The sequence below is a fragment of the Hippopotamus amphibius genome, chromosome 1 (assembly GCF_030028045.1).
Source record: "Hippopotamus amphibius kiboko isolate mHipAmp2 chromosome 1, mHipAmp2.hap2, whole genome shotgun sequence".
NCBI lineage: Eukaryota > Metazoa > Chordata > Mammalia > Artiodactyla > Hippopotamidae > Hippopotamus > Hippopotamus amphibius.
The window spans coordinates 233,805,937-233,833,853 of NC_080186.1; the positions used below are offsets into that span (position 1 = coordinate 233,805,937).

Below are 27,917 nucleotides of genomic sequence, written 5' to 3' on the forward strand. Positions count from 1 at the left end.
GAGGGAGGGTCTCTTGAAGGAAGGGACATGTGAGTGGAGCCCTGCGCGTCAGGGGCTCCCGAGCCCTCACCAGCTTTGTTGGTTAGCAGGGACTTAGAGAAACCAGCATACAGTCAGCCTCATGGCTAAGATTTATCACAGTGAGAGATATGAAGCAAAATCCGCACGGGGAAGAGGCACGTGGGGTGAAGTCCAGAGGAAAGTGGGGCAGGCCGTAAGAGTCCTCTTCCAGAGAAGTCACACAGGACGCACTTAATTCCTCCAGCAAGTTGTGACGACGTGTGGGGAGTGTCGTCTACCAGGGAAGAGCGTTAGGTCCTGAGTACCCAAGATGTTTACTGGGGGCTGCTCAGATAGGCGCCCTCTGCCTAGACTGTACCAAAGCCTCAGATTCCCAGAAGGAAAGCAGGTGTCCAGCACGAACCACATGGTTTGTGCTGCTTAGGTACAGTGAACCACTCATTATCTGGGGAAAGTTTTATATCAGTACAGAAAACTGTTTAATAACCAAGTTCCCAGATACCTGCCAAGCGCCAGCTTGCAAGCAGGACTTTCTCAGGAAGGGCAGTCTTCAGCCTGCTTTGTGACCCCTTTCTCTGAATAAAGGCCGGGGTGGGGGTGCCCAGGTGGGGGAGTGAGGAACCACAGGAATGTCCTCGGCGAGAGCATTCCCAGCGAAGGAATAACGCAGAGCAGGAGCTGCGAGTCTAGCAGGTGTGGCACGTTTGAGGACGTGAGGAGCTCGGAGTGACCGGAACAGGTAGAGGGAGGAGAGTGGCCAGACCTTAGGTTCCGTGGCGAGAGCTGGTTTCTGGGCACAAGGACCCCATATGCTCGTCAGCTTCATTCCGTTGGCCTTCCAGAGGTGAGGACGGGGAAGCGGCCAGCATTTACGGAGCGCCTGCTGTGAGCCAGGCGCAGCTTTTTTTTTTTTTTTTAATTTTATTAATTTATTTATTATTTTTGGGGGGGTACACCAAGTTCAATCATCTGTTTTTATACACATATCCCCGTATTCCCTCCCTCCTTTGACTCCCCCCCACCCTCCCCGTCCCAGTCCTCTAAGGCATCTTCCATCCTCGAGTTGAACTCCCTTTGTTATACAACAACTTCCCACTGGCTATCTATTTTACAGTTGGTAGTATACATATGTCTGTGCTACTCTCTCGCTTTGTCTCAGCTTCCCCTTCACCCCCCGCCCCCTCCCAAACCTCGAGTTCTCCAGTCCATTCTCTGCACCTGCGTCCTTGTTCTTGTCACGGAGTTCATCAGTACCATTTTTAGATTCTGTATATGTGAGTTAGCATACAATATTTGTCTTTCTCTTTCTGACTTACTTCACTCTGTATGACAGACTCTAGGTCTATCCACCTCATCACATATAGCTCCATCTCATCCCTTTATATAGCTGAGTAATATTCCATTGTATATATATGCCACATCTTCTTTATCCATTCGTTGATGGGCATTTCGGTTGCTTCCATGTCCTGGCTATTGTAAATAGTGCTGCAATAAACATTATGGTACATGTTTCTTTTGGGATTATGGTTTTCTTTGGGTATATCAGGCGCAGCTTTAACAGCATCACATGTGACTTCTCATTCATTTCTCTCACACTCCTTGACATAGAATGAGGATTGCCGTAGACCTGGGGCACAGAAAGCCCAGCTCCCTTGGTCAAGGTCACACAGTAAGAGAAGGAGTTTTAAGCCCAGGTAGTCTGAGCAGAGTCCACTCTGCTCTTCACCATGGGAATGATCTGGAATGGTGTTTTAAAACTCCAGGTTGCAAACTATTAATAGGCTGTGAAATTAATTGAGTGGATCAGGACTAACATTTTATTTTTTTAGTTTTATTTTTTAAATAAATTTATTTATTTATTGCCTGTGTTGGGTCTTCATTTCTCTAGTTGCAGCGAGCAGGGGCTACTCTTTGTTGTGGTGCGCAGGTCCCTCGTTGCTGTGGCTTCTCATGTTGTGGAGCACGGGCTCTAGGCACATGGGCTTCAGTAGTTGTGGCACATGGGCTCAATAGTTGTGGCTCACAGGCTCTAAAGCGCAGGCTCAACAGTTGTGGCACACGGGCTCCATTGCTCTGAGGCACGTGGGATCTTCCTGGACCAGGGATCAAACCCATGTCCCTGCATTGGCAGGTGGATTCTTAACCACTGCACCACCTAGGAAGCCCAGGACTAACATTTTAAAAACGAATTAAATAGAATATAATAGGATAGAACAGGTAGCATCGAGATGCACTGTGTGTGGTGAGGGCAGGATTGTTATATGAAACTTTTGCTTCGTTTTAAACACACACACACACACATACAGATATGCATGTGTTCTAGGTTGTTGTGTAAAAAGTATCCCTTACTTTGGGTGTTAATCAGAGAACATTGTATGCCACTGATCTGGCAAAGCGAAATGTTTTTATATGGATAAATCACTTTTAAAAATTACGATTCCTATTTCTAGGAACACCTGACCTTTTACAGATTGAGTGAAGTGCTAGGAGTTCATTTTTGGAAACTTCCATTTAGCAGGGCACCTAGAAACAGGTACTGGAAGGTTATAACAGAGTTAATGCAGCCTATAACAACCCCCTCCCCCAAACACCCCTTCATCAGGGTACTTTGCCACATGCAGGAGGTCTTTGTGCTCAGGGGAGGGGGCGCAGATGGTCACCCTCGGCTTTGAATCCTCCCTGTGAGTACCCATCATCATAGGCCTCCCTGCCGGGTTAGCCCTGCCATCCGCTGCCCGTCTGCCTTGCTCTGCCCGGCAGGAAAGGAGATAAGGATGGACGGACCAGGTACACTGTCTGCAAACCTGGCTGATTCGCTTTGGGTACTGCTCTTATGGCCCAAAGTCATGGTGAGAAGAAGGACAGAAAGGGAAGAACATCATAAATTATAAACTTTTGAATATTTGAAGAAAAAGGGATGTAGACCAGGGTATATAATTACAATGTTGCTTTCCTGTTATATATAGCATAATGTGAATGAAATTGGTTTAAGGATTTTAGAAGAAGGAAATCTTGTACTCTAAAATTTTAAGATGGAATGACGTCTATTCTCAATCTCAGCATAATTTAGACCTGATGGAAAAGAGTAAAGAGACAGCCAGGAGTTGGTCTTGCTGATTTCAAGAGCCTGTATTGGCAGTTTATGACATCTAAGATATTCTTTACTTTATGCCCCTAATTTTTTTATCAGCATATGATATCTCTATCATATCCATGAGAATTATAATAACAGTGGCAAATGAACATGGAAAACTTCCTGGAAAAACTGTGTGTGTTGAACATATTACAATATTGCAAGGTGTTCTCATGAATTGATAACTTCTAATACAGTTAAAGAATTGTCACACGTTAGGCTTGTTAACTCTCTGAAAACTAACGTATAAAGCGTGTGCATTTCATCAAAACAGCAGAGTTGTGGGAATACATTTTCCAACAAACAGATCATTTCTCCCAAGCTATGGTTACTGGTTACTTCTTTCCAGGCAAAAGATTCAAATGTAGGGGATTATTTCAGACAGTGATTTTTCTTTTTCTAGATTTCAGAGCATGGCAGACAGTAATAACTACTAGCATTTATATAATCGTAAAGGTAGCTAAAGCTTACATGGCACTTACTCTGTTTCTGGCATTGTTCTAGGCATTTTACATTTATTTACTCATTTAATCTTCAACAACTCTATAGGATACAATTTTTATCTTAAGGGTGAGGAACCTGAGGCACAGAGGGGCTCAGACATTTGCCCAAGGTCAGAAGTGGAAGAGCTGCTGGTAGGCAGCAAGTGGCAGAGCCAGAGGGCACGGTTTTGCTTGTAACCACGATGCTCTACTGTCTCTTCCTTCACGGTTATAGTTAAGAAACCCAAGGACCTGGTGAAGTAGATAAAGCGAGGATTGCTGTTATTTCCATTTTAAAGAAGAGAGAAAGCTTCCGAAGTTAAGTGACTTGCCCAAAAGAACCGCGTTAGACAGCGGCAGAGTCTAGGGCAAAAACAGTCCGAAATATGAATCAATAAGGCCTCTGTGTTACGTGGGGTTCTCCATAGAAACAGAACCAATAGGATGTGTGTGTGTGTGTCTGTGTCTGTGTTTATTTATTTGTCTGTCTGTTTATTATAAAGAGTTGGCTTCTGTGATCATGAAGGCTGGCGAGTCCCAAGATCTGTAGGGTGAGTGGGCGAGCTGGAGACCAGGAGAGCCGATGGCGTAGTTCCCATGTACAGGCCGACAGGAAGAGCCAGTGTCCCAGTTCAGAGGCAGTCAGGCAGGAAAGAATTCTCTTTACTCAGGGAAGGATCAGCTCTTTTGTTCCATTCGGGCCTTCAATTGTTTGGTGAGGTTCACTTACCTGAGGGAGGCCAATCTGTGTGACTCACTCAACCCATTTAAATGTTACTCTCACCCAAAAACATCCTCACATCCACCCAGAATAACATCTGACCAAATATCTGGGTACCCTGTGGCCCAGTCAAGTTGACACATAAAATTAACCATCACCGTCTTCAGGTTCTCTGCCATCTTTGACTTTCAAACAGCATTTTCTCAAGACCTTCAGACTACCCCACGTGACCGCTCACTCTCCTTACTTGTCACAGGAGCTTAGCGGAGGTGGCACAGGGTCGTCTGCAGTCTACGTGGGAGAAGGGAGTGGGAGGATGGGGCAGAGCTGCTAACGGCATCTCAGACTCTGGGTGGGAGTTCAGAGGCAGAAACCAGCACGTTAACCCCTCGGTCCCAGCATTTCAAGTGCCCTGAAAGTGTCTTCACAACATTGCCTTAAGTCCCAGGACTTGTGGCTGGCTGACTGTGGCCCTTCAGTGGTACAGGAGATCATGTCTGTCATGAGCAACTGGAGTTAGGAACTGGAGTTAGACCACGTCGGGGGAATTCTTTGCATTTTGCTCTGAAGTATGTTCTCCTGAGTACTTTCGTACTCAAGCACGACCAGTGATTTTCATGCATACCTGGTAAGATGTACTGGTGTCCACAAGGGGGCTTCATTTTTCTATTTTTCAACTTTTGCTTTCAGTGTTACTGTACATTTTGTTTTATTGTTGTTGTTGTTGTTCGTACCAGAAATAGAACTGTTTGCTTGTTTCTGATAAACACTTGCCATCACCAAAAGGAGCTTTGAGAGCTGGGGACAGTGGACGAATGAAGGCAGTAAAGTCTGAGATGGTGACTTGGAGGCCTCAAGGCCTGCAAGGGTCAAAGGGTGCAGGGGTATTTCACCTCTCTCATGTGAAACTCAAAACAAAGGTCTGGGTTTTTAAATATTAGGATCATAATTTGGATATATTGGATCATAATTTTTCTAAATCTCACTAACCTCCTGTTTAAGTTAAAGGCGAATTAAAAAATATATCATTCCAGGTTCAAGTATTAATTTTTTCAGATATTAATTCCTTAAACCATTTTTTCTTAGGCTTTGGATCACACTGAAATCCGAATTCAAGTTTGGAATTGTCCCCACCCATTTGAGGTTTCTGTTACCAAGGAATAGGCGTTAAATCAGGCCTCGCCGAAAGCAATGGGACTTTTAATCGAACTAAATTTGGTTTGAGTGGAAGTGGAGACCCGAGGTTACTAGTTCTTGTCTTGAGTGGCAGGTTTTACATTTGTTTTGGAAGATGGTATTTTCCAGAGGCAAGAGGGGCAAAAGCAGTGTTTCACAGAAGAGTAACTACAGTGGAAAACATGCTTCATCCAGCTTTTGTATGCACGGTGTTGGAAAAAATGAGTATCTGCGAGTCACGGGAAGAGAAATGGCAGTACATTTCCAAATCAGTTCAAGTTCCTAAAAAAATGAGAATAAAATACACAGATGGATTTAAAGATGTAAAAAGTGAAAAGCTAGAATGATTGGACTTGGAATTTTCTTAAGCAGTCCAGCTTGTGTATTTTATAGAGACTGTAGGCTTCACGTGGATTAACTGAAGACCAAAACCTTATTATTTGAACATTAGGTTGATTAACATTTCTGGTAGCTATTAAAAAATTGATGTCTTTAGAGTTTAAGGCTGAAAAATCCTCAGTGGGTGTATTCCAAATGCCAAGATGTAGGAGCATCCATTGACAACACAGTCATTAAATGGATAAACTACCCCAAATTATGGAGGAATGCTGTGGGATTAACAAAATGTACAGGACATATTATAGAATAGCCAATTTAGGGTTACTAAAGGGGAAAGGGATGAGGGAAGGGATAAATTAGGAGTATGTGATTAACAGACACGATACTGTACCTAAAATAGATCAGCAACAAGGATTTACTGTGTAGTACAGGGAACTATATTCAGTATCTTGTAATAATGGAAAATAATCTGGAAAAATATATATATATAACTGAATCACTTCGCTCTACACCTGAAATTAGCACAATATTGTAAACCAACTATAGTCCAATTAAAAAAAGTTTAAGAAAAGGATAGCTTTAAAAGTGGTAACCAGGGACTTCCCCGGTGGTCCAGTGGTTAAGAATGTGCCTTCCAATGCAGGGGATGTGGGTTCGATCCCTGGTCAGGGAACTAAGATCTCACGTGCTGCGGGGCAACTAAGCCGTGCACGGCAACTAAGGCCCGACACAGCCAAGTAAATAAATAAATATTTTAAAAAGTGGTAATCATTAAACTCCAAATGAATTTTAAGTAGCATGAAGAAATCGCATCCATTCTCAGAGCCGAATCTAATGAAAAAGATGGGTAACGTAAAGCTAATATTTCTTGAATGCTTACTATGTGCCAGGTAAAGCTTGTTCTAGGCACTTTTCAGATCTTAAATTACTCATTACACATAGTAATTCTTTTATCCCTAGTTCACTAATGAGGGAATTGAGGCACAGAGAAGTTGAGAAATGTGCCGAGGTTTCATAGCTAAAGTGGATCCCGTGCTTGGTAGGTACATGCAGGAATCCGATGTACTTTCTGATCTCCCCATCTCAAATTCTGTTTAGTTACATTTAAGTTATTTCATAAACTGCCTTTTCTACGGGGAAGAACAGCCCCTTAGGCCAGTGTGATTACCTAGCAAATCACTTAGGATTGAATTTTTAACAAGGTGGTAACAAACGTAGAAGATGATAAGGTTCTAGTCTGAGAGCAAAGAATGACACATCAGCTTGGGGATGTGCACCGTGTTTCTGTGGGGAGGACGTTTATACCTACAGAGAGAAATGTGAATATCTAGTTGGTGATAAAGCCAGCATCTTTAGTGTTGGTGAGCTATCACGTGACTGCAGGCGTGGAGAACCCCGACACAGCCTAATTCCATCAGACGTGATGCGCCGTCTCAACCAGCGCTTTAAACTCAGCAGCTCTCACAACTGAACTCCCGCTCTTCCTGCTCAGACCCACTCCACCCCGCAGCCGCCCCCGTCTCAGTTGATGGCGACTCCGTCCTTCCAGCTGCCGAGACCCAAACCAGGTCCTCTGCTCTGCCTTTCCTTCCGCACCTCACCACAGCTGGCTCGTCAGAAACTGCAGGCTCTGCGGCCCGCACACACCCAGAGTTTCCCCGCTTCCTACCTCCTGTCCAGCTCCCCCGGCTCTCTTCTCTCTCTGCAGCCGCCTCCTGTCGTCCTGCTCCCACCCTGGGCCTCCCACAGCCTGTCCTCGGCACAGAAGCCACAGGGGTCTGTTAGGACCTAAGCCAGGCCAGGGTACACCCCACCTGCAGCCCCACGGTGACTCCCCGTTGCCCTCAAGAGAAGCCCGGGTTCTTCGCGTGGCTGCAGGATCTGACCCTCCAGACCGTGTTAACGCGCCTCCTTCTACCCTTCATCTCGCTGCTCTGGTCCCGCCACCCCGACCTCTTTGCTGCCCCTCAAGCAGCCGAGGCTCGCCACCAGCTCCCCCGCTGGGCTGTTCCCTCTGCCCGGATGTTCCTCCCGCCTGGTCCACGAGGCTCCTCCCTCCCCTCCTCCCAGATTTCCTCAGACCAGCCTCCTGTGTAACGTTCTCCCGCCCCCTGAGCGCTCATTCTGCTTCCCTTAAAGCTTCTTTCACGGTGCCGGTGACCCTCTGACAGAGTATGTAATTCATTTCTTCATTATTCTTATTGTTTCTTCCCTGTACTCCCTCAGCCTCTCCTGCTGGAATGTGTGCGCCAGGAGGACAGGACTCTGTTTTGTTTCCTGGCATATTGCAAGCACCAGAACATTGCCTGGAATGTAGCAGATGCTCAAAAAATGATGAATGGTTGAATAATGTGAGAGATAGAGACTTACCAGAGAGAATTTTAATGAGCTACCAGCACAGCAAGCATTACAAGGCCAGAGGGACCAGATATTTGTTTTCCTGCAAGACAGATAGGGTAAAGGAGAATAATACAAAAATGTGCGGTGTGTGTTTTGCCTTCAAATATTTGAAAGCTGATGAAATCATGTGCTTCTTAAAGTAATGAATAGAAATGCTTAAATCAACCCTGTGGGGTAGGTTCTGTGGTCATCTGCCATTCCACACAGTTACTTAGCACATGTCAGCCACACAGAAGGTACTTAGTAACCATCAGCTTTTATTGCTTTTATACTTTATAGAAATGTATATGCTGTTTAAATAATTAATTTTGAATAAATAACAAGAATTCTATTTTTATTGAAACCTCGTAAACCTCATAAATTAAATAAACACTACAACATGCTCTGCATTTCATCTGGCTTTTAATTATATGTCTGTTTTGAATTAAGGATCTTCATGCTTTAAAAGCTCGGGTGAATTGCTCTAGTTTTTAAATCTTTGTGCAAGGGGTCAGGGTCTCAGAGCTATTCAGTTTACTAGCATTATATGATTGGAATCGATCCTTTCAAGATCTGTGATTCTCTTCTGTTTAAGGTGTGGGTAAATTCTGTCACTGAGATTACCCGTGGTGAGCTCTGTGCAGAAGATGGGGACTCCTCCCCGCAGGACCTGGCCTACTTGGTCTCTCCACCCAGCAATGGACATTTGGCTCTCAAGTCCGTCCCTGGCACTAGCATCCAGAACTTCACCCAGGCTCAAATCAACGAGGGCCAGCTAGTGTTTGTACACACTGGTACGTCACTGAGAAAAACAATGTGAAACTAAAATGTGTTTCAGTCAAAGGTTAACATGTAGTCAAACCTAATAGCTGCTGGCAGAAAACCACAAGCCACCTAAAAACTTTGCAGACTCTATAGTTTTTTAAAAAGGGACACATTTTAGCAAGGTCAATAATAGCAAACCTTAGAGGGTACCTGTAACTCCCACGTGGCTTACTCACACTGTCGTGTAAGGCCTGTGCTCAGATATATATAAGCTCCTCAGAGAGCCTTTTCCTGACCGCCCACTAAAATCGCATCTCTTCTGTCACCCGCTGTCCCTTACCCTGGCTACCTGACATTGTAGTATAGGTTGATTTGTTCATTTGTTTGTTATCAATCTCCCCCACTAGAGCATAAGGGCTAGAAAAATAGGATCTTTCTTTTGTTTGCTCTTCTAACCTCACCACCTAAGAACAGTGACTGAAACATAGTAGGTGCTTAATAAAAATTTATTGAAAGAATGAAATCATATTGAATACCTATTATGTGCCAGGTAACGTTGCAAATGCTAGGGATACATTAGTGGACACAACAAATGTATCTGTTAAATGAATGAACGTGTGAACGAATGAATAAATGTAACTGTGAATCTAAGAGACCCTGACACGAAAAGGCTTTGTTTTCTTCCTTCTGGTCATCAGTAAATCAGTAAGCCAAACAGCCACTGTGAACCTGCAGGAGGGGTGATCCAGCCTGCCTTTATTTCCAGGCTGCCCTTGTCAGTGGCTGGAGAGGGGAAGCCACCCATCCCCAGCCTGCAGGAGGAAATGGTGGGGGGCGTGAGCTGGGGGCGCATGATGGGAAAGTTAAGAGCCGCATCTTTCCGGCCATTTTTAATTATCTTCTTTGAAAATATAGTAAAGAAAATAAAGATAAAAATCTTCTAAATTCAATTGTAGTAATTTCCTGATTATCTTTGCAGTTAAGTGCAAAGAATTCCTAGATAATCTGAAAATCATTTACTATGTGACTGCTCTCATCCAGTGGTTCCCAACCTGTAGCCCGGGGACCTGTTGGGGGTTGGTTTTATTGCAACAAGGTCCTGAATCTACCCACATACGTACCAAAGCATTGTTTCTAGACTGAATGATCTTTTCCACATAGGTGTGTTTTTATTTTTTGTGTGCAGATGTGCTCATTAATAAAATGCAATTCATTTAAAGGGACATTGAATTGACAGGATGTTTCTGCCAATTATGTGTGGTTTTGATTAGTAGATACTAAAAATCCAGGTATTATTAGGCAAGGGCCTAGGAAGTTTTTTATCTCTGTAGAAGGATCCTCATATGGACTTCCCGGATGGCGCAGTGGTTAAAAACCCGCCTGCCAGTGCAGGGGACACGGGCTCATCCCTGGCCTGGGAAGATCCCACATGCTGTGGAGGAACTGAGCCCGTGCACCACAATTACTGAGCCTGCACTCTAGAGCCCGTGAGCCACAACTGCTGAGCCTTTGTGATACAACTACTGAAGCCCGCTCGCCTAGAGCCCATGCTCTATGAGAGAAGCCACTGCCATGAGAAGCCCGGGCTCCACAACGAAGAGTAGCCCCCGCTCTCCACAGCTAGAGAAAGCCCCCGCACAGCAACGAAGACCCAGTGCAGCCAAAAAATAAACATAAAATAATTTAAAAAAGGATGATTATATTTTCAAAATGGTGAGAACTACCCCCGAGACCTGCACAGGGGAAGTTCAGCATCTCTGAAACTGCGCAGTGGAAAGGAGTTATGGACTCTCCCGCACATCCTAGGCACTGCAGGAGATGCAGTCACACCACCCATTTCATTTACCCTGCAAAAGTTCTCTGTGGTTTCGGGAGTCATGATCTCATTTCAGTGATGAAGAAACTGAGGCTCAGAAAGATATATAAGTTGGTCTGACCCTATAGTTGGGCTTTCTCCACTAGCTGCCACCCATTGAAGGCCAGAGTAGGTTGAAGAACTGAAGTGACCCTTTGCAATGAAGGATTAAAATGTAAATTAGCTCTCTGGATTGATTTATTTAACTACCAGGTCAATATTTGCTTTTGGAGAGTAGAGAAAACAATTTCTCCTAGAAAAGCAGGAAGGAGGGCTATAGTCAAGCTCTTTGAGAGTGAATCCATTACATTTTCTAAATGGACTTGGAGGCAATAATAGCCTTCAAAGTGGCTGGAGCCCAGCTGCAGAGGAGTCTCTTGCTGAAAGCAGCTGGTTCTCCCTGCTGCATGTGTCCATCAGCAGCCCCAAACAAAGACACAGGTTTCATTAGTCTCTCTTCACATTTATGTTTGCAAAGTGCTCTGCCATCAATCTAGTTCATTATGCCACGTAACAGCCTAAGTAGGTCGATAGAGCCAAGAAGTCGGGGGCTAAGTGATTTCAGGTTGCCCTTCTGAAAGCACTGTCAGGTCAGGAAAATCTGAGGTGGTACAATACAAAATCCACAGGTCACAGCTGCTTTCACGTTTCCCTCCTTCCCCCTCTTTGGTCATAATTAGTGTGATAGTTAGGGCATACCCAGTATACTATTCTAGTGTTTATTTTGATAGAATTCCTTTTGATTCCATTTCCATTTTGTTTCCGGATTCATGAAATGTTCAAAATGCCTCATGGCAGAAGCTTTCTCTCCCTAATTTCACGTTTAATTAGATACAACTCTCAAAGTGCCATTTCTAGTGAAAACAGGCAAGCAAACAAAAAGAACATTTGGTTGTGGCCCTCTGTTCTGAATTAAGCTGGCCCCAAATTCTCTTTCTGTTTTTTAAAACACGATGACTCTTGAGTGTATTGGGAAAATTTTTTAAAGTCTGTAACCTTTTTTTTTTTTTTTGAGGAATCAGAACTCCCTGGGTTTGCTTAGATAACAGAGACTTGAGAGACTGTTAAGCCATCAGCCAGCCTTTTATTGAATCATGTTATTAAGGGAGTACTTGTAGGTAATTGCAGAGCCTGACCATGCCTCCTTTGTTCCCTGCCACATGTCCCTGAGGGCAACAAAGAGGACATTTCTACCCATTACATGATGCAAAGACCTGTGGGCCTGCAAATTTACTGCTGGATGAACAATTTCAAAGGGCGAGGGGACTGTGATCACCAGGCTGTCTGCGTGGTGATCTTGCCTGGTGCTTTGGGAGGCAAATTGGTAAAGCACTCCCAGGAACAGGAGCAGTAGGGGGCCAGCCTCAACTTCTGTTTCACACATAAGTTAATTTATAACTTTGCTGATACCACTAATTGATCCCTTGACAGAAGTGTGGGAGTAGAATTCTCTTCTTGCAGGAATTTAAGGAAACCGGAGCTGAGTCCTTCTCCACGTTTCTCTCTCCCCCCTTAGCAGAAAACAGCTAGTTTGAGATCGATGAATAACGGGAAGTTATATGGGGGGAGGGACTAAGTGTTATTTACTTCCCTTTAGTTTTGATTTTCAGTATTATCAAGTAAGTGTTATAAATATTCAGAAACTGCTAAGGGTGTGTGTGTATGTGTGTGTGTTACATGCATGTATTAGTTTTATCAGTATAAATTGATTCCAAAATAATAAAATGCAGGTGATGAATAGGTCACATCTTTGCTTTCTTCTGTTACTCTCAGGAGAGAGTGAGGCAGGAATATGCGTTTTAGACCTTTATTGATGTTCTTTTAACTTTGTGTTTTGGCAATATTTGATTTGGTGAGCTTAGTGACTGTATTCTCAAATTGATAGGGGTCGCTTTGCAGGGGGATCAGGTGGGAGAGGAGGAAAAGTGGGTGGCTTTTGCAAAACAACCAAATTGACCAGTGCGTAATTTCTTCTTTTGAAGGAGCAATGTCAGGAGGCTTTAATTTTCAGGTTACTGACGGTTTGAACTTTGCACCGAGACAGATTTTTAGCATCACAGCTCGAGCTCTGATCATTACCTTAGAAGTAAACAGAGGACTGAGCATCTTTCCAGGTAAGATGTTAACTTCATTGAGTGTTTGGGTTTAAGCGTTTTTCACTTTGTTTAGAAAGTTCTACCTGCATGATGTAAAGTATCATCTTTTAGTACAGAGTGGTATCAACAACAGTTACAAAGTCCCGGAAAGAATGGTCTCTTTGCAGGAATTTAGCAAAAGCAAGGCTGGGTCTTCCCCACCCCTCTCTTTCCTCTCTCCTGTTCCTTAGAAGAGAGCATGTTGGTGAAGCGCAAAGGGGGAAGAATCTTGATGATCCATGTGCCCTTTCTTCCCGCTCTCTCCTTAGGCTCCTTAAAGAACAGGAGAGCCAGGCTCTGTCATGACCATCTAGATCGTGGGGTTTTCGTTTTTGGAATATTAAAACCCTGTGTGTCAGGGAGACCATCAGGATTTCACTGAGTTCTTGCTTCAGGGCCCCGAATCCTTTGGACTGCTTTTTGCCAAGAATGGAAAGATTGAAGTGAGTGTCTCTGGCTCAGTACCCTCATAGCAGGGATAGAAAAAGATTTACCCAATGGCAAGGGTAATAAAAAAGAAGGAAAAAAATTTTAAACTTGTTGTTTCCCCAAAAAAGCACTGAGGTAGACAGCACAGGAAATAGTAAAATTTTATATTACAGTTTAAAAAAAAGCCCTGTGCATTGTAACTTGTTTAATTGTTATGCATATCAGTCAAATATAGATGGAAAAAGACTAATCATTTTATTACTTATAGCCACTCCATGGTTACTGTAGCAAGTTGTTCTCAATCACTGGGAAGCTTTAAAAAATACCAGTATCCCAGCCTCACCTCACACCAGTTGAATGGGAGTCTTTGGAATGGGTCCTGGCCATCGTTTTTTTTTTTTTTTAAGTCCCAGGTGGTTCTGAAGTACAGCCAGGACTGAGATCCATGGGGCTAGCACTGTACTAGTCTTTGAATCCTTATGTCCATGTGAGATAGGTGATATATTCACAGTAAGTTGGCAGAATTTGTGACTTAAAGAGATGATATAACTTGGCTGTGCAACCAGGAAATAGATAAAGCTTACCTACCTCTATAGTAACCCTAGAGAAAAAGGTTACTGTTTGTAACTTTAAAAAAAAAAAAACCAAGAATTTTATGGAGAAATTTTGAAATTTTTAGGTGCTTTAAGCATTTTGAGCTCACAAAAGAAACCATATCAAAATCCAATTGAAGATATGTTAACCCAGATTCTTCTCTTCTAAAACCTTTTCATGTTCCACAGTTTTTCTCTGAGAATAAATGTGATGCTTCTATTGTTTTTTTTCAAGGCAGTTAGGTTGCCACTCAGCGTTTTAAAAAATAAGCAAACTACTGTACCCGCATATTCTGAAAAATACAGCAGTGTATTAAAAACAGGGTCTAAAATCAGAGTAAATCTGGTTGCTGCAAAAGATTAAATACCTCTCATCTATTCTGGCTGAACTCTGTTTAGTAATTGAAGACAGTCTTATTAAAGGGGAGTTATAGCCACTACAGCTTAGAAGGTTTTGCATTTCTGGCACCTGTTTTACTGAATATTTAGTTTAGCAAGAAAAATATGTTGAAGTATCCCTTGTCACTTTGTGGAACTATGCAAAACAAAGAGTTTTCTTAGCCCTCTTTTTACTATTTGGACACAGCCCTGAGCCAGCCATCTCCTTTCCCTTCCCCACATGTGCTGTACCTGCCCTGCCCAGGCCTCCCTGTATGCTGAATCTGAGAACCCTCCACCGGAACTTGTATGTTATCCTCAGATCCCAGAGGGAGCTGTTTCTTTTTCCAGCTCTGCCTAGCTCGTTAGGTCTGTTATTGTTGGTTTCTGTGTTGTCCTCTATCCCCAGACTGTGACTTATTTCCAACTCCAGCTCCTGGCCAGTAGGAAGGAAGATGGATTTTTTTTCTTTTTAATTAATTAATTTATTTATTGGCTGCGTTGGGTCTTTGTTGCTGCACACGGGCTTTCTCTAGTTACGGCAAACGGAGGCTACTCTTGGTTGCAGTGCTTGGGCTTCTCATTGAGGTGGCTTCTCTTGTTGTGGAGCATGGGCTCTAGGCGCACGGGCTTCAGTAGTTGTGGCACATGGGCTCAATAGTTGTGGCTTGCAGGCTCTAGAGTGCAGGCTCAATAGTTGTGGTGCATGGGCTTAGTTGCTCTGTGGCATGTGGGATCTTCCTGGAGCAGGGATCGAACCCGTGTCCCCTGCATTGGCAGGCAGATTCTTAACCGCTGTGCCACCAGGGAAGCCCCAAGAAGATGGATTTTTATGTATGTTTCCATCAGGTGGTTCTTACATTTGATCTGAGCTTGGGTGGGTGTGGAATGAGAACGATGGAGTCACAGATTTTAGAGATGGGATGGACATTATGGGTCCCTTGGTCCCGTTGTTCTTGGCACTCTTCCTGCCCTAGCATCCCCAAGTAGCAATGGCCGCCTCTGTTCTGCATCAGAATTCCTAGGTGTGGGCGTGGTTCTGAAGACCACATCTCCTCATCCTCTCTCCAGAGACACAGTCGCGCGGCGCTCAGCCCAGCTCTGCAGCAGCCTCCTAGGATGTTGTTCCTGATGCTGTGAAAGCTGCAGGGATGATGATGACAGATGCCCCAGACGTCTTCCCTCAGGACCGCCCTCCCCCCCACCATGTCAGGTCGTGCTGGGAGCAGACCCTGAGCGACCTCTGCCTCCCTCCTCTAACAGCCAGCCCCTTGGCTGGGGTGGGGAAAGGGAGGCATTCTGCGTCCCACCTCCGGTGTGACTCCAGGTGGCCGCTACAGCCGCTCTTGTCAGGCTCGAGTTGACCTGCATGTTCTGAAATATCAGGGAAAATCTATTCCTTCTTACAGAGCTATGGATTTGATAGAACTATAATGGGAGAATAGAATGCCTATTCTATAATAGGAATAGATTGATATCTATGTTTTTGTAGTGTTTTATATTTTTTTACCTACTGAAGTGAGTTGTTATAAGGACTTGAACAAAACCATGTATTTAAAAGCAAGTTTTGATCCTCTCTATTTGGCACATAAAAAACACCGAGGCTTGGACAGGTTCAAAGTCACGTAACTAACGGGAATCATAAGCCCTAACGCCGAGGGCAGATACCGACCCCAAACCTCGCGCTCAGATCGCGCTCCTGTCCTTTCTGTGTGCGCCTGTGTTCCAGGGATGCCTCTGTTTTAGAATATCAGTTCCCTGAGGATGAGACCATCATGGTGGCTGTTTCGGTTGCCTCCTTCTTCATGTGACTGATGGATTGATATACACAACCAGGAAAAGATACATACAATTTTTTTTTTTTCAAAATTATTACTCAAGCTTTTTTTTATTTTTATTTCTGCTTTTAACTTAGTTCTTTAATTATGAAATTAATTTCTAATATCTTCATAGTATTCTAATCTAACTGGGCATTTATTTATTTATTATTTTTTGGGGGGTACACCAAGTTCAATCATCTGTTTTTATACACATATCCCCGTGCTCCCTCCCTCCCTTGACATACAATTTAATAAACAGCAATGACTATGTGGAAATTTTGTGTGTTTTACTCTCTTGGGTTATGGGAATATTGCAACCCAAAATTAGTCTTTTTCTTTTTTTTTTCCACTCTCATTGATCCCATACCAGTTGGACTTTCTCCACCAGCGCAGTAGATTTTGGCCATGCTGTCCTGCCTCCTTTGCATACTGCCCTAAAAAGTGGCCTTGGCTCTAGACTTGTAAGAATGTGTAGGGTAAGCCAAAATGATGATAAGAATACTGAGTGGGTGAATGTTTTAGGGTTAGTCATAGCTTGTATGCCCTGCCAAACATGAAAGTCACTCTGTAACTCAGTTATTTTAAAGTTGGAAGAACTATAGTTCTAAACAAACTGTGTGGGTGTGTGAACTAAGAAAAAAAGTTTACTCAACGTATATTTTCATTTTGTTATTTTGTATGTATACACACACACATACACATACACTGTGTGTGTGTGTGTGTGTGTGTGTGTGTTTATATATATTCACACCAATCAGTGAAGGGTATTCATAGCACACTGTGTGACTTTAATCCCCATGGGGTTGGTAATGATATAGAGGGAATCACGTCTCACCAACGGGCCATCTGTCCTCCATGCAGGGCATGGAGGGAGAGAAGAAAGCAGAAGGAAGTCACGGCACGTTGCTGAAGGGTTTAGAGCAGAGATTTATAAAACCTTTTAGTCAGATGGTCTTGAAACACTGAATTAAATATTGTAAGGCTTGGCAGGAGGTAACCAAGAGCTCCAAGAGAAGATTGTCAATCCTCAAGGGAAAAATGAAAGGCTTCCTAATTGGGGAAGTAAGAGACTTATACTCAAGAGTACGCTCATCATGCAAAATGTATGATGCTAAGTACCCAGTGAGGGTGCGGACTGGATGCGCTGATGGAGTTAGGGGAGGGAGATTTCCCATAGGCTACCATGGTGACAGAGACCTTGTGGGCCGGGTGGGTCTTGAGCTGCCCCTGCAGAGTGAAGGGCATTATGACGGGTGGGCAACTAAGGTGGGGAGGGGCACACCAGAGAGGACAGCATGGCTGCAGGTGTGAGGCCCAGGGAAGAGGCAGGCCCTGTCTGACGACTCCTCACACTTCCTGACTCAGGGATCATTTCAGCACTGCGCTCAAAGCAGCGTACTGTCCACGTTTAGCCACACTCACTCCAGAGTCAGCGAGACCTGCGTCTGACCGTCAGGCAAGGTGCTTAACCTCTGCGAGCCTCACCCTCCCTTCTAAGGGATGAAGTAACAAATGCCTCTGTCTTGGGATGATCACGACACCTAAAAGAAAGGGCAGGACTGTGTCTGTGCTGTTTCCTGGCGTATCTCCGCTCTTTACTATAGGGCTTGTCCCATACGAGGCCCTTAGTAATGTCTGTTGAAGAGATGCACAAGACCTCCTAGCCCGGTGACCACGAAACTCTTGCTGTTCGGCTGGTGGTTGTTTTTCATGAAACAAACGCAATAGGATATAAGTATGTGTGAGAAATGCTGTACTTAAAAGAAGGATAAAAAAGATGTCTTTACTCCAAGACTTGGAGTCTTTTTTTAAGCTCTTTATTGGAATATAATTGCTTTACACTCTTGTGCCAGCTTTTGAGGTACACTAAAGTGAGTCAGCTGTATTTATACATATATCCCCATATCCCCTCCCTCCCACAACTCCCCCCACCCTCCCCCCCTCCCTGTCCTGGCCCTCTAAGGCATCACCCATCATCGAGTTGGTCTCCCTGTGTTATGCAGCAACTCCCCACGAGCTATCTCTTTTACAGTTGGTAGTGTATATATGTCCATGCTACTCTCTCACTTCATTCCAGCTTCCCCTTCGCCCCCTCCCAACCCCATGTCCTCAAGTTCGTTCTCTACACAAGACTTAGCGTCTTTAATATGCTGATTTGCTTTTTTTTTTTTTTAATTATTTTTTTTTGGGGGGTACACCAGGTTCAATCAACTGTTTTTATACACATATCCCCATATTCCCTCCCTTCCTTGATGCCCCCCCCTCGAGTCCCCCCTACCCTCCCTGCCCCAGTCCTCTAAGGCATCTTCCATCCTCGAGTTGGACTCCCTTTGTTATACAGCAACTTCCCACTGACTATTTTACAGCTGGTAGTATATATATGTCTGTGCTATTCTCTCGCTTCTTCTCAGTTTCCCCTTCACCCCCCGCCCCCTCCCATACCTCGAGGTCTCCAGTCCATTCTCTGATTTGCTTTTAATTCTTCGAGAGGTACATATGGAGTGAGAGCTTGCCGAACAGATATGGTTAGAGTCCTTTTATTACCACACTCCTTGTTAGGACAGTTCTTCTGTGGCATATATTTAGGTGGGACCTTAGTGAAATCTTTCCCAAATTAAGTGCTTGAAGCTCATGGATGAAAATATCAATGCTTGGATGAAATTAGGTGGAGTTGGGGGGGGAATGATGCCAGCTCTTGGTGAATTGGGCTGCATGGTAAGAGATGCTCATCGAGCAACTGCAACACGGAGCCAGCAAGCCCAGCTGACTGAGCATGCTCCAGGTGACGGCTGACTAGCACCTGGCACCCTTCTGGGTTAGGAAGCTGGACCAGGGACTGAGGGACTAATATACCCTGGCTGAGAGAAAAGGACTCTTGGCCTGGAGCATCTCTGGTGGGTCCTCTACCGCAAAAGGCTAAGTAAGATAAATGAAAAGATTTTTTTAAAGAGTCCCTCCCACCTACTCCCTCCCACCCCCTGCCTGTCAAAGGTAATCCTTGAAGTGAAGGAATAAATGAAAAATTAAGAGTCCTTTATAAGAAGGAAATAAGAAGGCACGGTGGGGAAAATTTCCAAAGAAAAACAGAAGATGAGACGTTGGATGTTGGGGTGCCCAGAGACTGTACACAGAAGAGATATAATCCACCTGACAGGATGGGGGGACCACAGCTTGGCAGATAACAGAGAATGGGCCTCAGTTATGACTTTATGTCATGTTGACTAAGCATACAGAATAATTCCTCTTGGCCTCCCCGGGGTGACCTCAGATCCTGGGTCCCCAGCTCCAGAAACGCGAAGGTTGGCAATGACTTTCAGCAGCAAGAACGAAGAGAAATGTAGGAGGCAGTGAAAGCGTCCTTTGGTGTGTGTGACAGCCAAGCTTGTGCCAAGGCCGTCCTGAATCTGGGGCAGAACTGAGCTCCTGAGCCTGATATTTCAGGTACTCCTGCCTCCCCCTCAGGAGCCCCAGGACCTAGTGCCTGTCCCAGGAGCTCAGGCGTTTTATTGTATTGTATTGTATTTCATTTTATTTTATGCTTTATTTCATTTTGTCTTGTTTTTTTTCAGCTTTATGGAAGTATTATTGATAAATAAAATCGTAAGCTATCTGAAATATACCACCTGATGATTTGATATATGTATATATTGTGAAAAGATTCCCCCACTGAGTTTATGAACATGTCTCTCACTTCACATATTTACTTTTTTTAAAAGTTCTACTCTCTTAGCAAATTTCAATTATATAATTCAGTGTTATTAACTATACTCACTATGTTATACATTAGATCATCAGACCTTGTTTATCGTATAACTGAAAGTTTGTACCCTTTTACCAATATCTCCCCATTTCCTTCACCCTTCCCCGCCCCAGCCCCTGGCAACCACTTTCCATCCTCTGTTTCTATGAGTTTGACTTTTTTTTTTTTAGGATTCTGCATATAAGTGACACCATGCAGTATTTGTCTTTCTCTGTCTGGCTTGTTTCACTTGGCCTAATGCCCTCTAGCTTCATCCATGTTGTTGCAAATGACAGTATTTCCTTCTTTTTTTAAGGCTGAATAATATTCCATTGTATGTATGTATATAGATATGTGATATATATATCGCATTTTACAACATTTTGTTTATCCATTCGTCCACTGTTGGACATTTAGGTTATTTCCATACCTTGGCTATTAGCGTGATGCTGCAATAAACATGGTAATACAGATTTCTCTTTGAGATAGTGGTTTTGTTTCCTTTGAATATATACCCAGAAGTGGGACTGCTGGATCATATGATAGTTCCACTTTTAATTTCTTGAGAAGCCTGCATACTGTTTTCCACAGTGGCTGCACCAATTTACGTTCCCACCAGCAGTGCACGAGGGTTCCCTTTCTCCACATCCCTCACTAGCATTTGCTATTTCATGTCTTTTGGATAATGCACATGCTGACAGGTGTGAGGTAATATCTCATTGTGGTTTTGACTTGCATTTGCCTAATGACTCGTGTTGCTGAGCACTTTTTAATGTACCTGTTGCCTATTTGTAAGTCTTCTTTGGAAAAATGTCTATTTAAAAATGTCATTTGACCACCATTTTTCAGTTGGGTTATTTGGGTTTTTTGTTTGTTTTTTGTTTTTGCTACTAAGTTATATGAGATCCTTGTATATTTTGGATATTAATCCCTTATCAGATGTGTGGTTTGCACTTATTTTCTCCCATTCCATAGGTTGCCTTTTCATTTGTTGATGATTTTCTTTGTTGAGCAGATGTAGTCCCACTTGTTGGTTTTTTGGTGTTGTTGTCAAGTGTTTTAAAGGAAACCTGTAAATTGAAGGCTCAGAACAATCCTTGCATGTTTGAAAAATCTTACTGAAAGCTGGCTTCCCCATGTATTACCAGTAGTCAAGGTCCTGCCTTTAAGCACCTAATGTGGTTTAAACACTGCAGTCGGTGGCCCTCACTCCCAAGGCTATAATGGTTGAGTAAGGAAAGCAAAATGGATACCATTTAGGAGGCTTCATTATTATTGGGTGATTGACTCAACTTCATAAACAATTTATAAAATGCCTACTCCAAGCGCTAGTGCAAGGCCTAGTGCTAAAGCCCTTTAGCAAGGGGTAAAACAGGAAAGAGAGGTAAGATGCTGGGCCAGGATGGCTGTGTAAATCTCTCCCAGATCTGCCATCCTACCAGGATGGGGATATTCCCTAAACCCATGCAAAGTAAAAGGGTATGTCCTGCAGCCCTGTATTCCTCAAACTGCGGTCCATGGACCTTCTGGTCTGTGAAGAGATGAGAATGGAAAGTGAAAGGAGGTGTTTAGAAAATGTTATAGCAATTTGACATTGTTGCAACATTTTATTGTATTTTTAAAAATTATTGGTCCACAATGGATTTGGGGTGGGGGTGGGAACACTGATCCTTCATTACAGAGCATCTAGGAGCACGGCTCTAACCTGAATGTCCCCGCGTCTCTCTGGCCCTTGGTTATCCGTGAGATCGCATTTAGCACACGGACCACTCACACTGGTTCTCCTTCCCTTAACATCTACACAGGCCCTTCCCTCCCCATGTTGTCCATGCAGCCCACGGGTCTGGGGGTCTTCTGGAGACCACTCACATTTGTTCCAGAGCCAGCCTCCCCCCAGGTGTCCACAGATGGACACTCCACTGAGTACCGTCAGCCACCGTCAGGCCAGGACGCGTCTGTCCTCCCAGGGAGGGTGCTGTCTCCTGTTCTCTCTCCGTGTACAGGGTCAGCTCCCCCTTCCTGTGCTCGGAGCCGAGCTGGGTGCCACTCACCTGGCACTGCCTTCTTTCTCTTGACATTAGACAGATGTGCAGGACTGCGGGGGCTGAGGGGCTCTTTTCATGGGAGTCTCCTCCTTCATCTCCGGCCCCAGTTGGAAAGCGCATCCGCAAGCAGGTGCATCACGGGTCACGGGCCCCTCACAGTCCAGTTTCACGTTAGAGCTAGCCAGTCCCCCGTACGTAACTACGGGTTTGCCAGAGTTTTCAGGGGTCTGTAAAGATCATTTCATTAACCGCAGCCTTCATATGCTTTATACTTACATGTATGTTTTCACCTTCACTGAGGTTCCATGAAGCCCCTTTCATCTCGTGACCTGAGAGCTGTGACCAATGACATGGACAGTGCGGGAAACAGAACTATAACCTTTACGGTTGTAAGTTCCCCAAGACTCGGGAGGTTGGTGCGAGTCAGTTCTGACAACAGCACAGAGGATGTTTCCGTGTTTACGCAGAATCTGGTAAGTCCCGATGTCTGTGCAGCTGGGCAGGGCTGGGCGTCTCTGTAGGGCCGCCCCCTCGCTTGTCCTCATCCTGTTAAGCCGAGCAGATGTGCCCCTTTGCCCAAGCAGTTACTCATTCCAGCTGTGCTGGTTTTAAAACCGGACACTTTGTAGTGAGCACAGGATGGAACACAATTGTCAAAAAACACCAAGCAAATTCAAACCCTGCATCTAATAAATAAGAAGGGATCCTTTTATCACTAAAGATGAATTTAAAAGGAAACCCAAAGCAGAGTTCCTGGAGTAAATCCTGCAGGATATGTCTGTGACCATTTATGCTTAATATATAAAATTCTATACATAATTTCATATATTAGTTATATGTGTGTATATAAATAAGTACGTGTATAAAGTGAGAGTATTTAATCTGCACCCAGAGCCAGCTGTTTTCAGCTTTGCTGGTACTTTACCACCACCACCACCTGCATACCTTTTTATTTAAATGCATAAGCCTTCAAGTCTTTTGATTTTTTTTTTTAACTTTTGCTTCCTAGGAATCTGACTGACTGGTCATGTTTGCTTATATATGATTTCATTTTCTAAAAGTCTACATTTCCAAATCATCTTCTTGAATATAAGTTTTCTTGCTTGCATTCAGCTTTCTTTTTCCATTCTTAAACAGTGTGTACAGGGATCTGATAGCTGATCTGGCTATAGCTTTACATGACTAAGGAATAAAAAATCCAAAGTTACGTTTACAAGAAATAGCCAGAATGAACCACATGTTTGCCTTTAACCGTGGAGCCATTTTTCTTTAGTGTGATGTGGCAGAATTGAATTTAGCTTTTGCTTTGCAATTGCCTTTGTCTGGGATGCATTTAAGGGAGTAGATCATGAGGTTAGCAGAAGTTCTAAAAGTGACACTGAAAAGAGGAAGTATAAATTCTCTAGTTCACAGATGCACTCTGGAGGAAGAAAAAAGGGATTCGTATACAGACCACACTGTGGAGGGGAGCTTAATGTGCCCAAAGGCATCAAAACTTGCCCAGGTTCAACTTACGTTTTGAATACTAGCAAGAATAGTGTCAGTCATATGAAGATGCCTTGAGTCTAGCCCTAGTTCTTTAAAAAAAATTCATTTTTAAGCATTAATTTCCACTACTTTTCATGACAAATAGTATTTTAAATTAATATGGTCTAAATAGGCTTTGGTGGATATGGTAGGCAAGATCCATGCGGCAGTAACAATGGAATGGCTTACAATAGCAAAAGCTTATTTCTCACATGTATTGTACATGGCCTGTGGATCAGCTGTGGGTTTGCTCTATATCTCTCCCTTCGTCCAAGGTCCACGTTGAAGGAGCAGCCCCTCTCTTGGGCGTTGCTGTATTTGCAGCAGGGGGGAAGAGAAGCGATGGTGGAATCACACAACAGCCCCTAAAGTTTATGTTCAGATGTCATAAGTACCATATGTCACTGTGTTCACATCTCATTGACTAAAGGAAGTCACGTGAGCAAGCCTGATGGCAGTGGGGTGGGGAAGGATAACCGTCTCCTAGGGAGGAGGCACTGGAAGAATAGAACAATCCACCACGGTGGGCCAGCCTGGTAATCAGAAAACTGTGATACGCTTAGAGGGCAGTTTCCTGTACAAACAAACCACCTGCACAACACAATACATTTGTCAACAGGAGTTAAAACCCCAAGCTAGTTATAAGGCCGTAGGGCAGACAAAGTCTTGATTGATTAGAATCCGATTATTTAAAGTTGTCATTTTTCCTCTCGTTATTCCTTCTACTTTACGATCCAAGAGGCAAGTTTCAAGAAAACGTACCATCCATGGCAGGTGCGAGTCTGTGGGTGAAGCTGTGTTACCGTGGGGCTCAGGGCTGTAAAGGATGAGGGCACGAGACCCTGCTGTCAGTCCTCGTGGAGGCAGGGGCAGACCCCAGTGTGGAGCACAGCGTGGGCAATGTCCCACGTCAGGCGTGGTGCGAGAGGAGTTTCTTCTCCTCCTCAAGTGGACCAGGAGAGCAGCCCTTCCCACCACACACAGCCCTTTCCTCTCCAAAGCACGCACCCACCGTGCCAGTGGCCTGGCCCCGAGCTTTGACTCAGAGGACAGAGGAGAGCCCCTTTGGTTGTGCACAAGGCATCAGACTGTGTGTCAGGCCTTCTATACAAGTCCATTCCTGGATATGACGATTCCTGTCTCCCCAAAGCAGCATCTAAGACATATTCAGAGTCTGTGGGAATTCAGCACAGCAGCCCACACCTGTCTGCAGTGTGTGAGTGTGGGGAGAAGATATAATGTAGGAATCGGGCGCCCTGTTGCTGCTCCTTGATCCCCTGGTGACCACTTATGACTGAGGACCGTGCCTTGGCCTCTGAAGTCGGAAGGTCTGGACTAACGCTGAGTTATGGCAAATGACATATCTTTTAATCCTCAGTTTCCTCATCTGTAAAATGGGAGAAAGTAGTAGTAATGACAATTGAAACCATTTTGAACAACCCCCATGTCCCAGGCACCATTCTAAGCTTTCTTCACTTTCTTCTGTCACTTTACAGGTTTGGGTCCTAAAGCACAGGGAAGTGAAGCAGCTTGCCTGCAGCTACACAGCTCAGAAGTGGCGGAGTCAGGGTTTGAACTCAGGGTCCCGACTCTGGGTCGTACTCCTATCCACTAGGCTGTACTTTCCTCTCTGCCGTAATGAATGAACACAGAAAGTGAATACAAAATATTTAGCACACTGCCCCACGTGTAGTGGATGCTAAATAGATAGTAGCTAAAGCTGTTGTGATTATGTTTTTGTCCTTGGAAATATGAGAGGGTCCTTTCCTCACATAGTAGCCACAGGACTAGTTTCACAGGGCAGGTAATTTTCTGGGACACTGGAATTGACTGCTGTGTTTACCCTAATGTGCTGCAGTGATTTGATGAATGAAAATGAGGTCACAGAAGAAAATGATATTTATTTCACCCTGTAACCCGCTTGCTGTTTCCTTTTGCGGGAGAGTCCCTGGTGTTCTGGAATACATTTCCCTGGGTGATGACGAGAGCAGGTGGCTGAGGAAAACGTCAGGTGGCCTCATGCCTGGATCCAGCAGCACTTCAGCCTTGTGCAGAGCACAGGCTGGAGGCAGGATGAGGCCCGAGGCTGGGGCAGCTCCAAATACCCCACCCCAGAGGATCACAGCAAGGAGCCCAGTGGCAGGACTCCTCACCAGAGCAGCTGAGAGCTGCTGTGCAAAGTTGAGGTGTTTTGCAGGATATGTTTGGCTAAATTTCTAAACGTCTATGAATAAATTTCATCGAAATACCCTGTCTCCCTTCCACTTCAGAAGTCATGAAGAACATCAGTAATGTGGGGAGAGGAGAATGTGCAGAGGAAACTCTGCAAGCATATAAACCCAAATGACGCTACCTCTGTCTCTTTCACTGTGTGTGTGTGTGTGTGTGTGTGTGTTTTGAGTACAAAAATAATGCATGCTTATTGTAAAAATAAAATTAGGAAACAGTGAAGCAGAAGATTAATTTTGAAAAAGACTAGGGCATCATCAATAAATTCAGTACGTTTGGTGTTCACCTAAAGGCATCCCAATTCTGTTTAGCTTGTGTGTTCAAGATGCACATTTTACTTTGTGACTTCGGAAGAGGAAGAAACTTATGTAGTTCCCTGACTTTCCTCTTTTCAGATCCTGTCTCCTTCTTCACATGTACATGGAATGTAACTCTTTTCCTAGAGTCTGCAGCTTTATGGCCTCTGTCAAACAGGGCCACAGTCAAACTCTCAGCCATTTTACGGTGGCTCAGTGTCCCCCCCGCAGCTCCAGAACATTTTGGGAAGCAAAAGAAAAGGTGGGACAGGTTTTGGAGGTAGTGAAGATGGTTAACACGTGTTTTTCTGAAATTACTTAGCAAGGACATTTATGAAACACATGTTATGTGCTTTGATTAGTTCTCTTCAGTCTAGTTGGTGAGAAGAGATATTACAGAGGAAATGTTTTTCGTTGTAAAGGAGCTCAGAGCTGTTCAGCCATGCTCATGTAGTGAGATGACTTCAATTGCTTTTTGGCTTTCTGGGTCAGTTTTTCTAATTTCAAGAGTCAGTTCCAGCCCATAACCTGTTAAATGTCCAAGGGGGAGAGTGCTTTAGGCACCTGACGGTTGTCTTCTTTCACACCTTTACCTTGACTAAATTCTTTCCAGCTCTCTACCACCCTCAGCTGGGGGAAGTAAAAACACTGTATCATTTGCATATAAACCTATCCTCTTTGTTACTTTTGATGGATAAGCAAAAGTGGCCATTTTTTTGTTTTTGTTTTCCACTATAGACGTTTTCATATTTAATCATAATTATTTTTGATTGAAGTATAGTTGATTTACAGTGTTGTGCCAATCTCTGCCGTACAGCAGAGTAACTCAGTTATACACATGTATACATTCTATTCTTGTATTCTTTTCCATTACGGTTTATCACAGAATATTCAGTACAGTTCCCTGTGCTGTACATTAGGACCTTGTTGTTTATCTATTCTAAATGTAATAGTTTGTGTCTACCAACCCCAAATTCCCAGTCCATCCCTCTCCCTCCTCTCCCCCTTGCAACCACACGTCTGTTCTCTCTGCCTATGAATCTGTTTCTGTCAAAAATGACCATCTTAATCAGTGGCTCCGGATGGTTATAGCTTGTGAGAGAAATTTAGACATTCTCCGTTATGTTTAACATCATCCTTTAGCAAAGTAATTGTGGGGGAAACAGTTGTTATGTGATAGCTCAAAATACTTCCTTATCCCGGAATAAACTGATGATTTTCAAACCAAACCATATCAACCTGCCAAAATAAACATGTCACATTCTTGTTTTTCACCATAATATTATATCGGCCTAAAAGCGAAAAAGCTAAACCACAAAAACTTGTGCTGAAAATCTTATATCCTAAAGAATTAAACATACGAATACACAGAGAAGGCGAATCATCAAATCTTAAAATGAAATGAGAGCTTTTTACAAATTTAGAGAAATCATTGTTCATTTCAAAGAATGTATGAACAAAGTACATATGCTAAATTCTTTAAAGCACTAATCTCTTCCTAGTCGAGCACAAGGCTAATTGAGTGATTTTCATCCTAGTGCTTATTTAGATAATTTAGAATCATTAAAGAGCAGAGTGTTCTGGTTTTGAGGTCTATGACGCCTGGCCTTTTTTCTTTTCCATAAAGCCGGTGATTGCATTTTAGCCATTGTGCTGTTGTGGGTAGAAGGTCATCCATCTTCATCTCTGCCTGCTGCTGCAACACAGATGTAGGTTTCCAGGACCACATTTAGAAAATAATACAATCGATCCTGGGTTATGAATTTTGTCTAATTACCCCTTCTTCTAGACTCTCAAGACAACACGTACATTTTAAGAAATTGTGAACACGTTTCCCATAGGATAGAAGCTAATT

General features: G+C 43.8%; 1 protein-coding gene across 4 annotated transcripts in view; it reads left to right on the top strand.

Annotated features, from left to right (window-relative positions):
* LOC130857767 (chondroitin sulfate proteoglycan 4-like) overlaps window positions 1-27,917 on the top strand; it is a 74,909-nt gene that overhangs the window by 25,397 nt on the left and 21,595 nt on the right. For all 4 annotated transcript variants that reach the window (XM_057743536.1, XM_057743521.1, XM_057743528.1 and 1 more), the window contains 3 exons: window positions 8,847-9,045; window positions 12,854-12,985; window positions 22,311-22,483. In XM_057743536.1, the coding sequence (XP_057599519.1) occupies window positions 8,847-9,045; window positions 12,854-12,985; window positions 22,311-22,483 (504 nt within the window). The remainder of the gene's footprint in view (window positions 1-8,846; window positions 9,046-12,853; window positions 12,986-22,310; window positions 22,484-27,917) is intronic.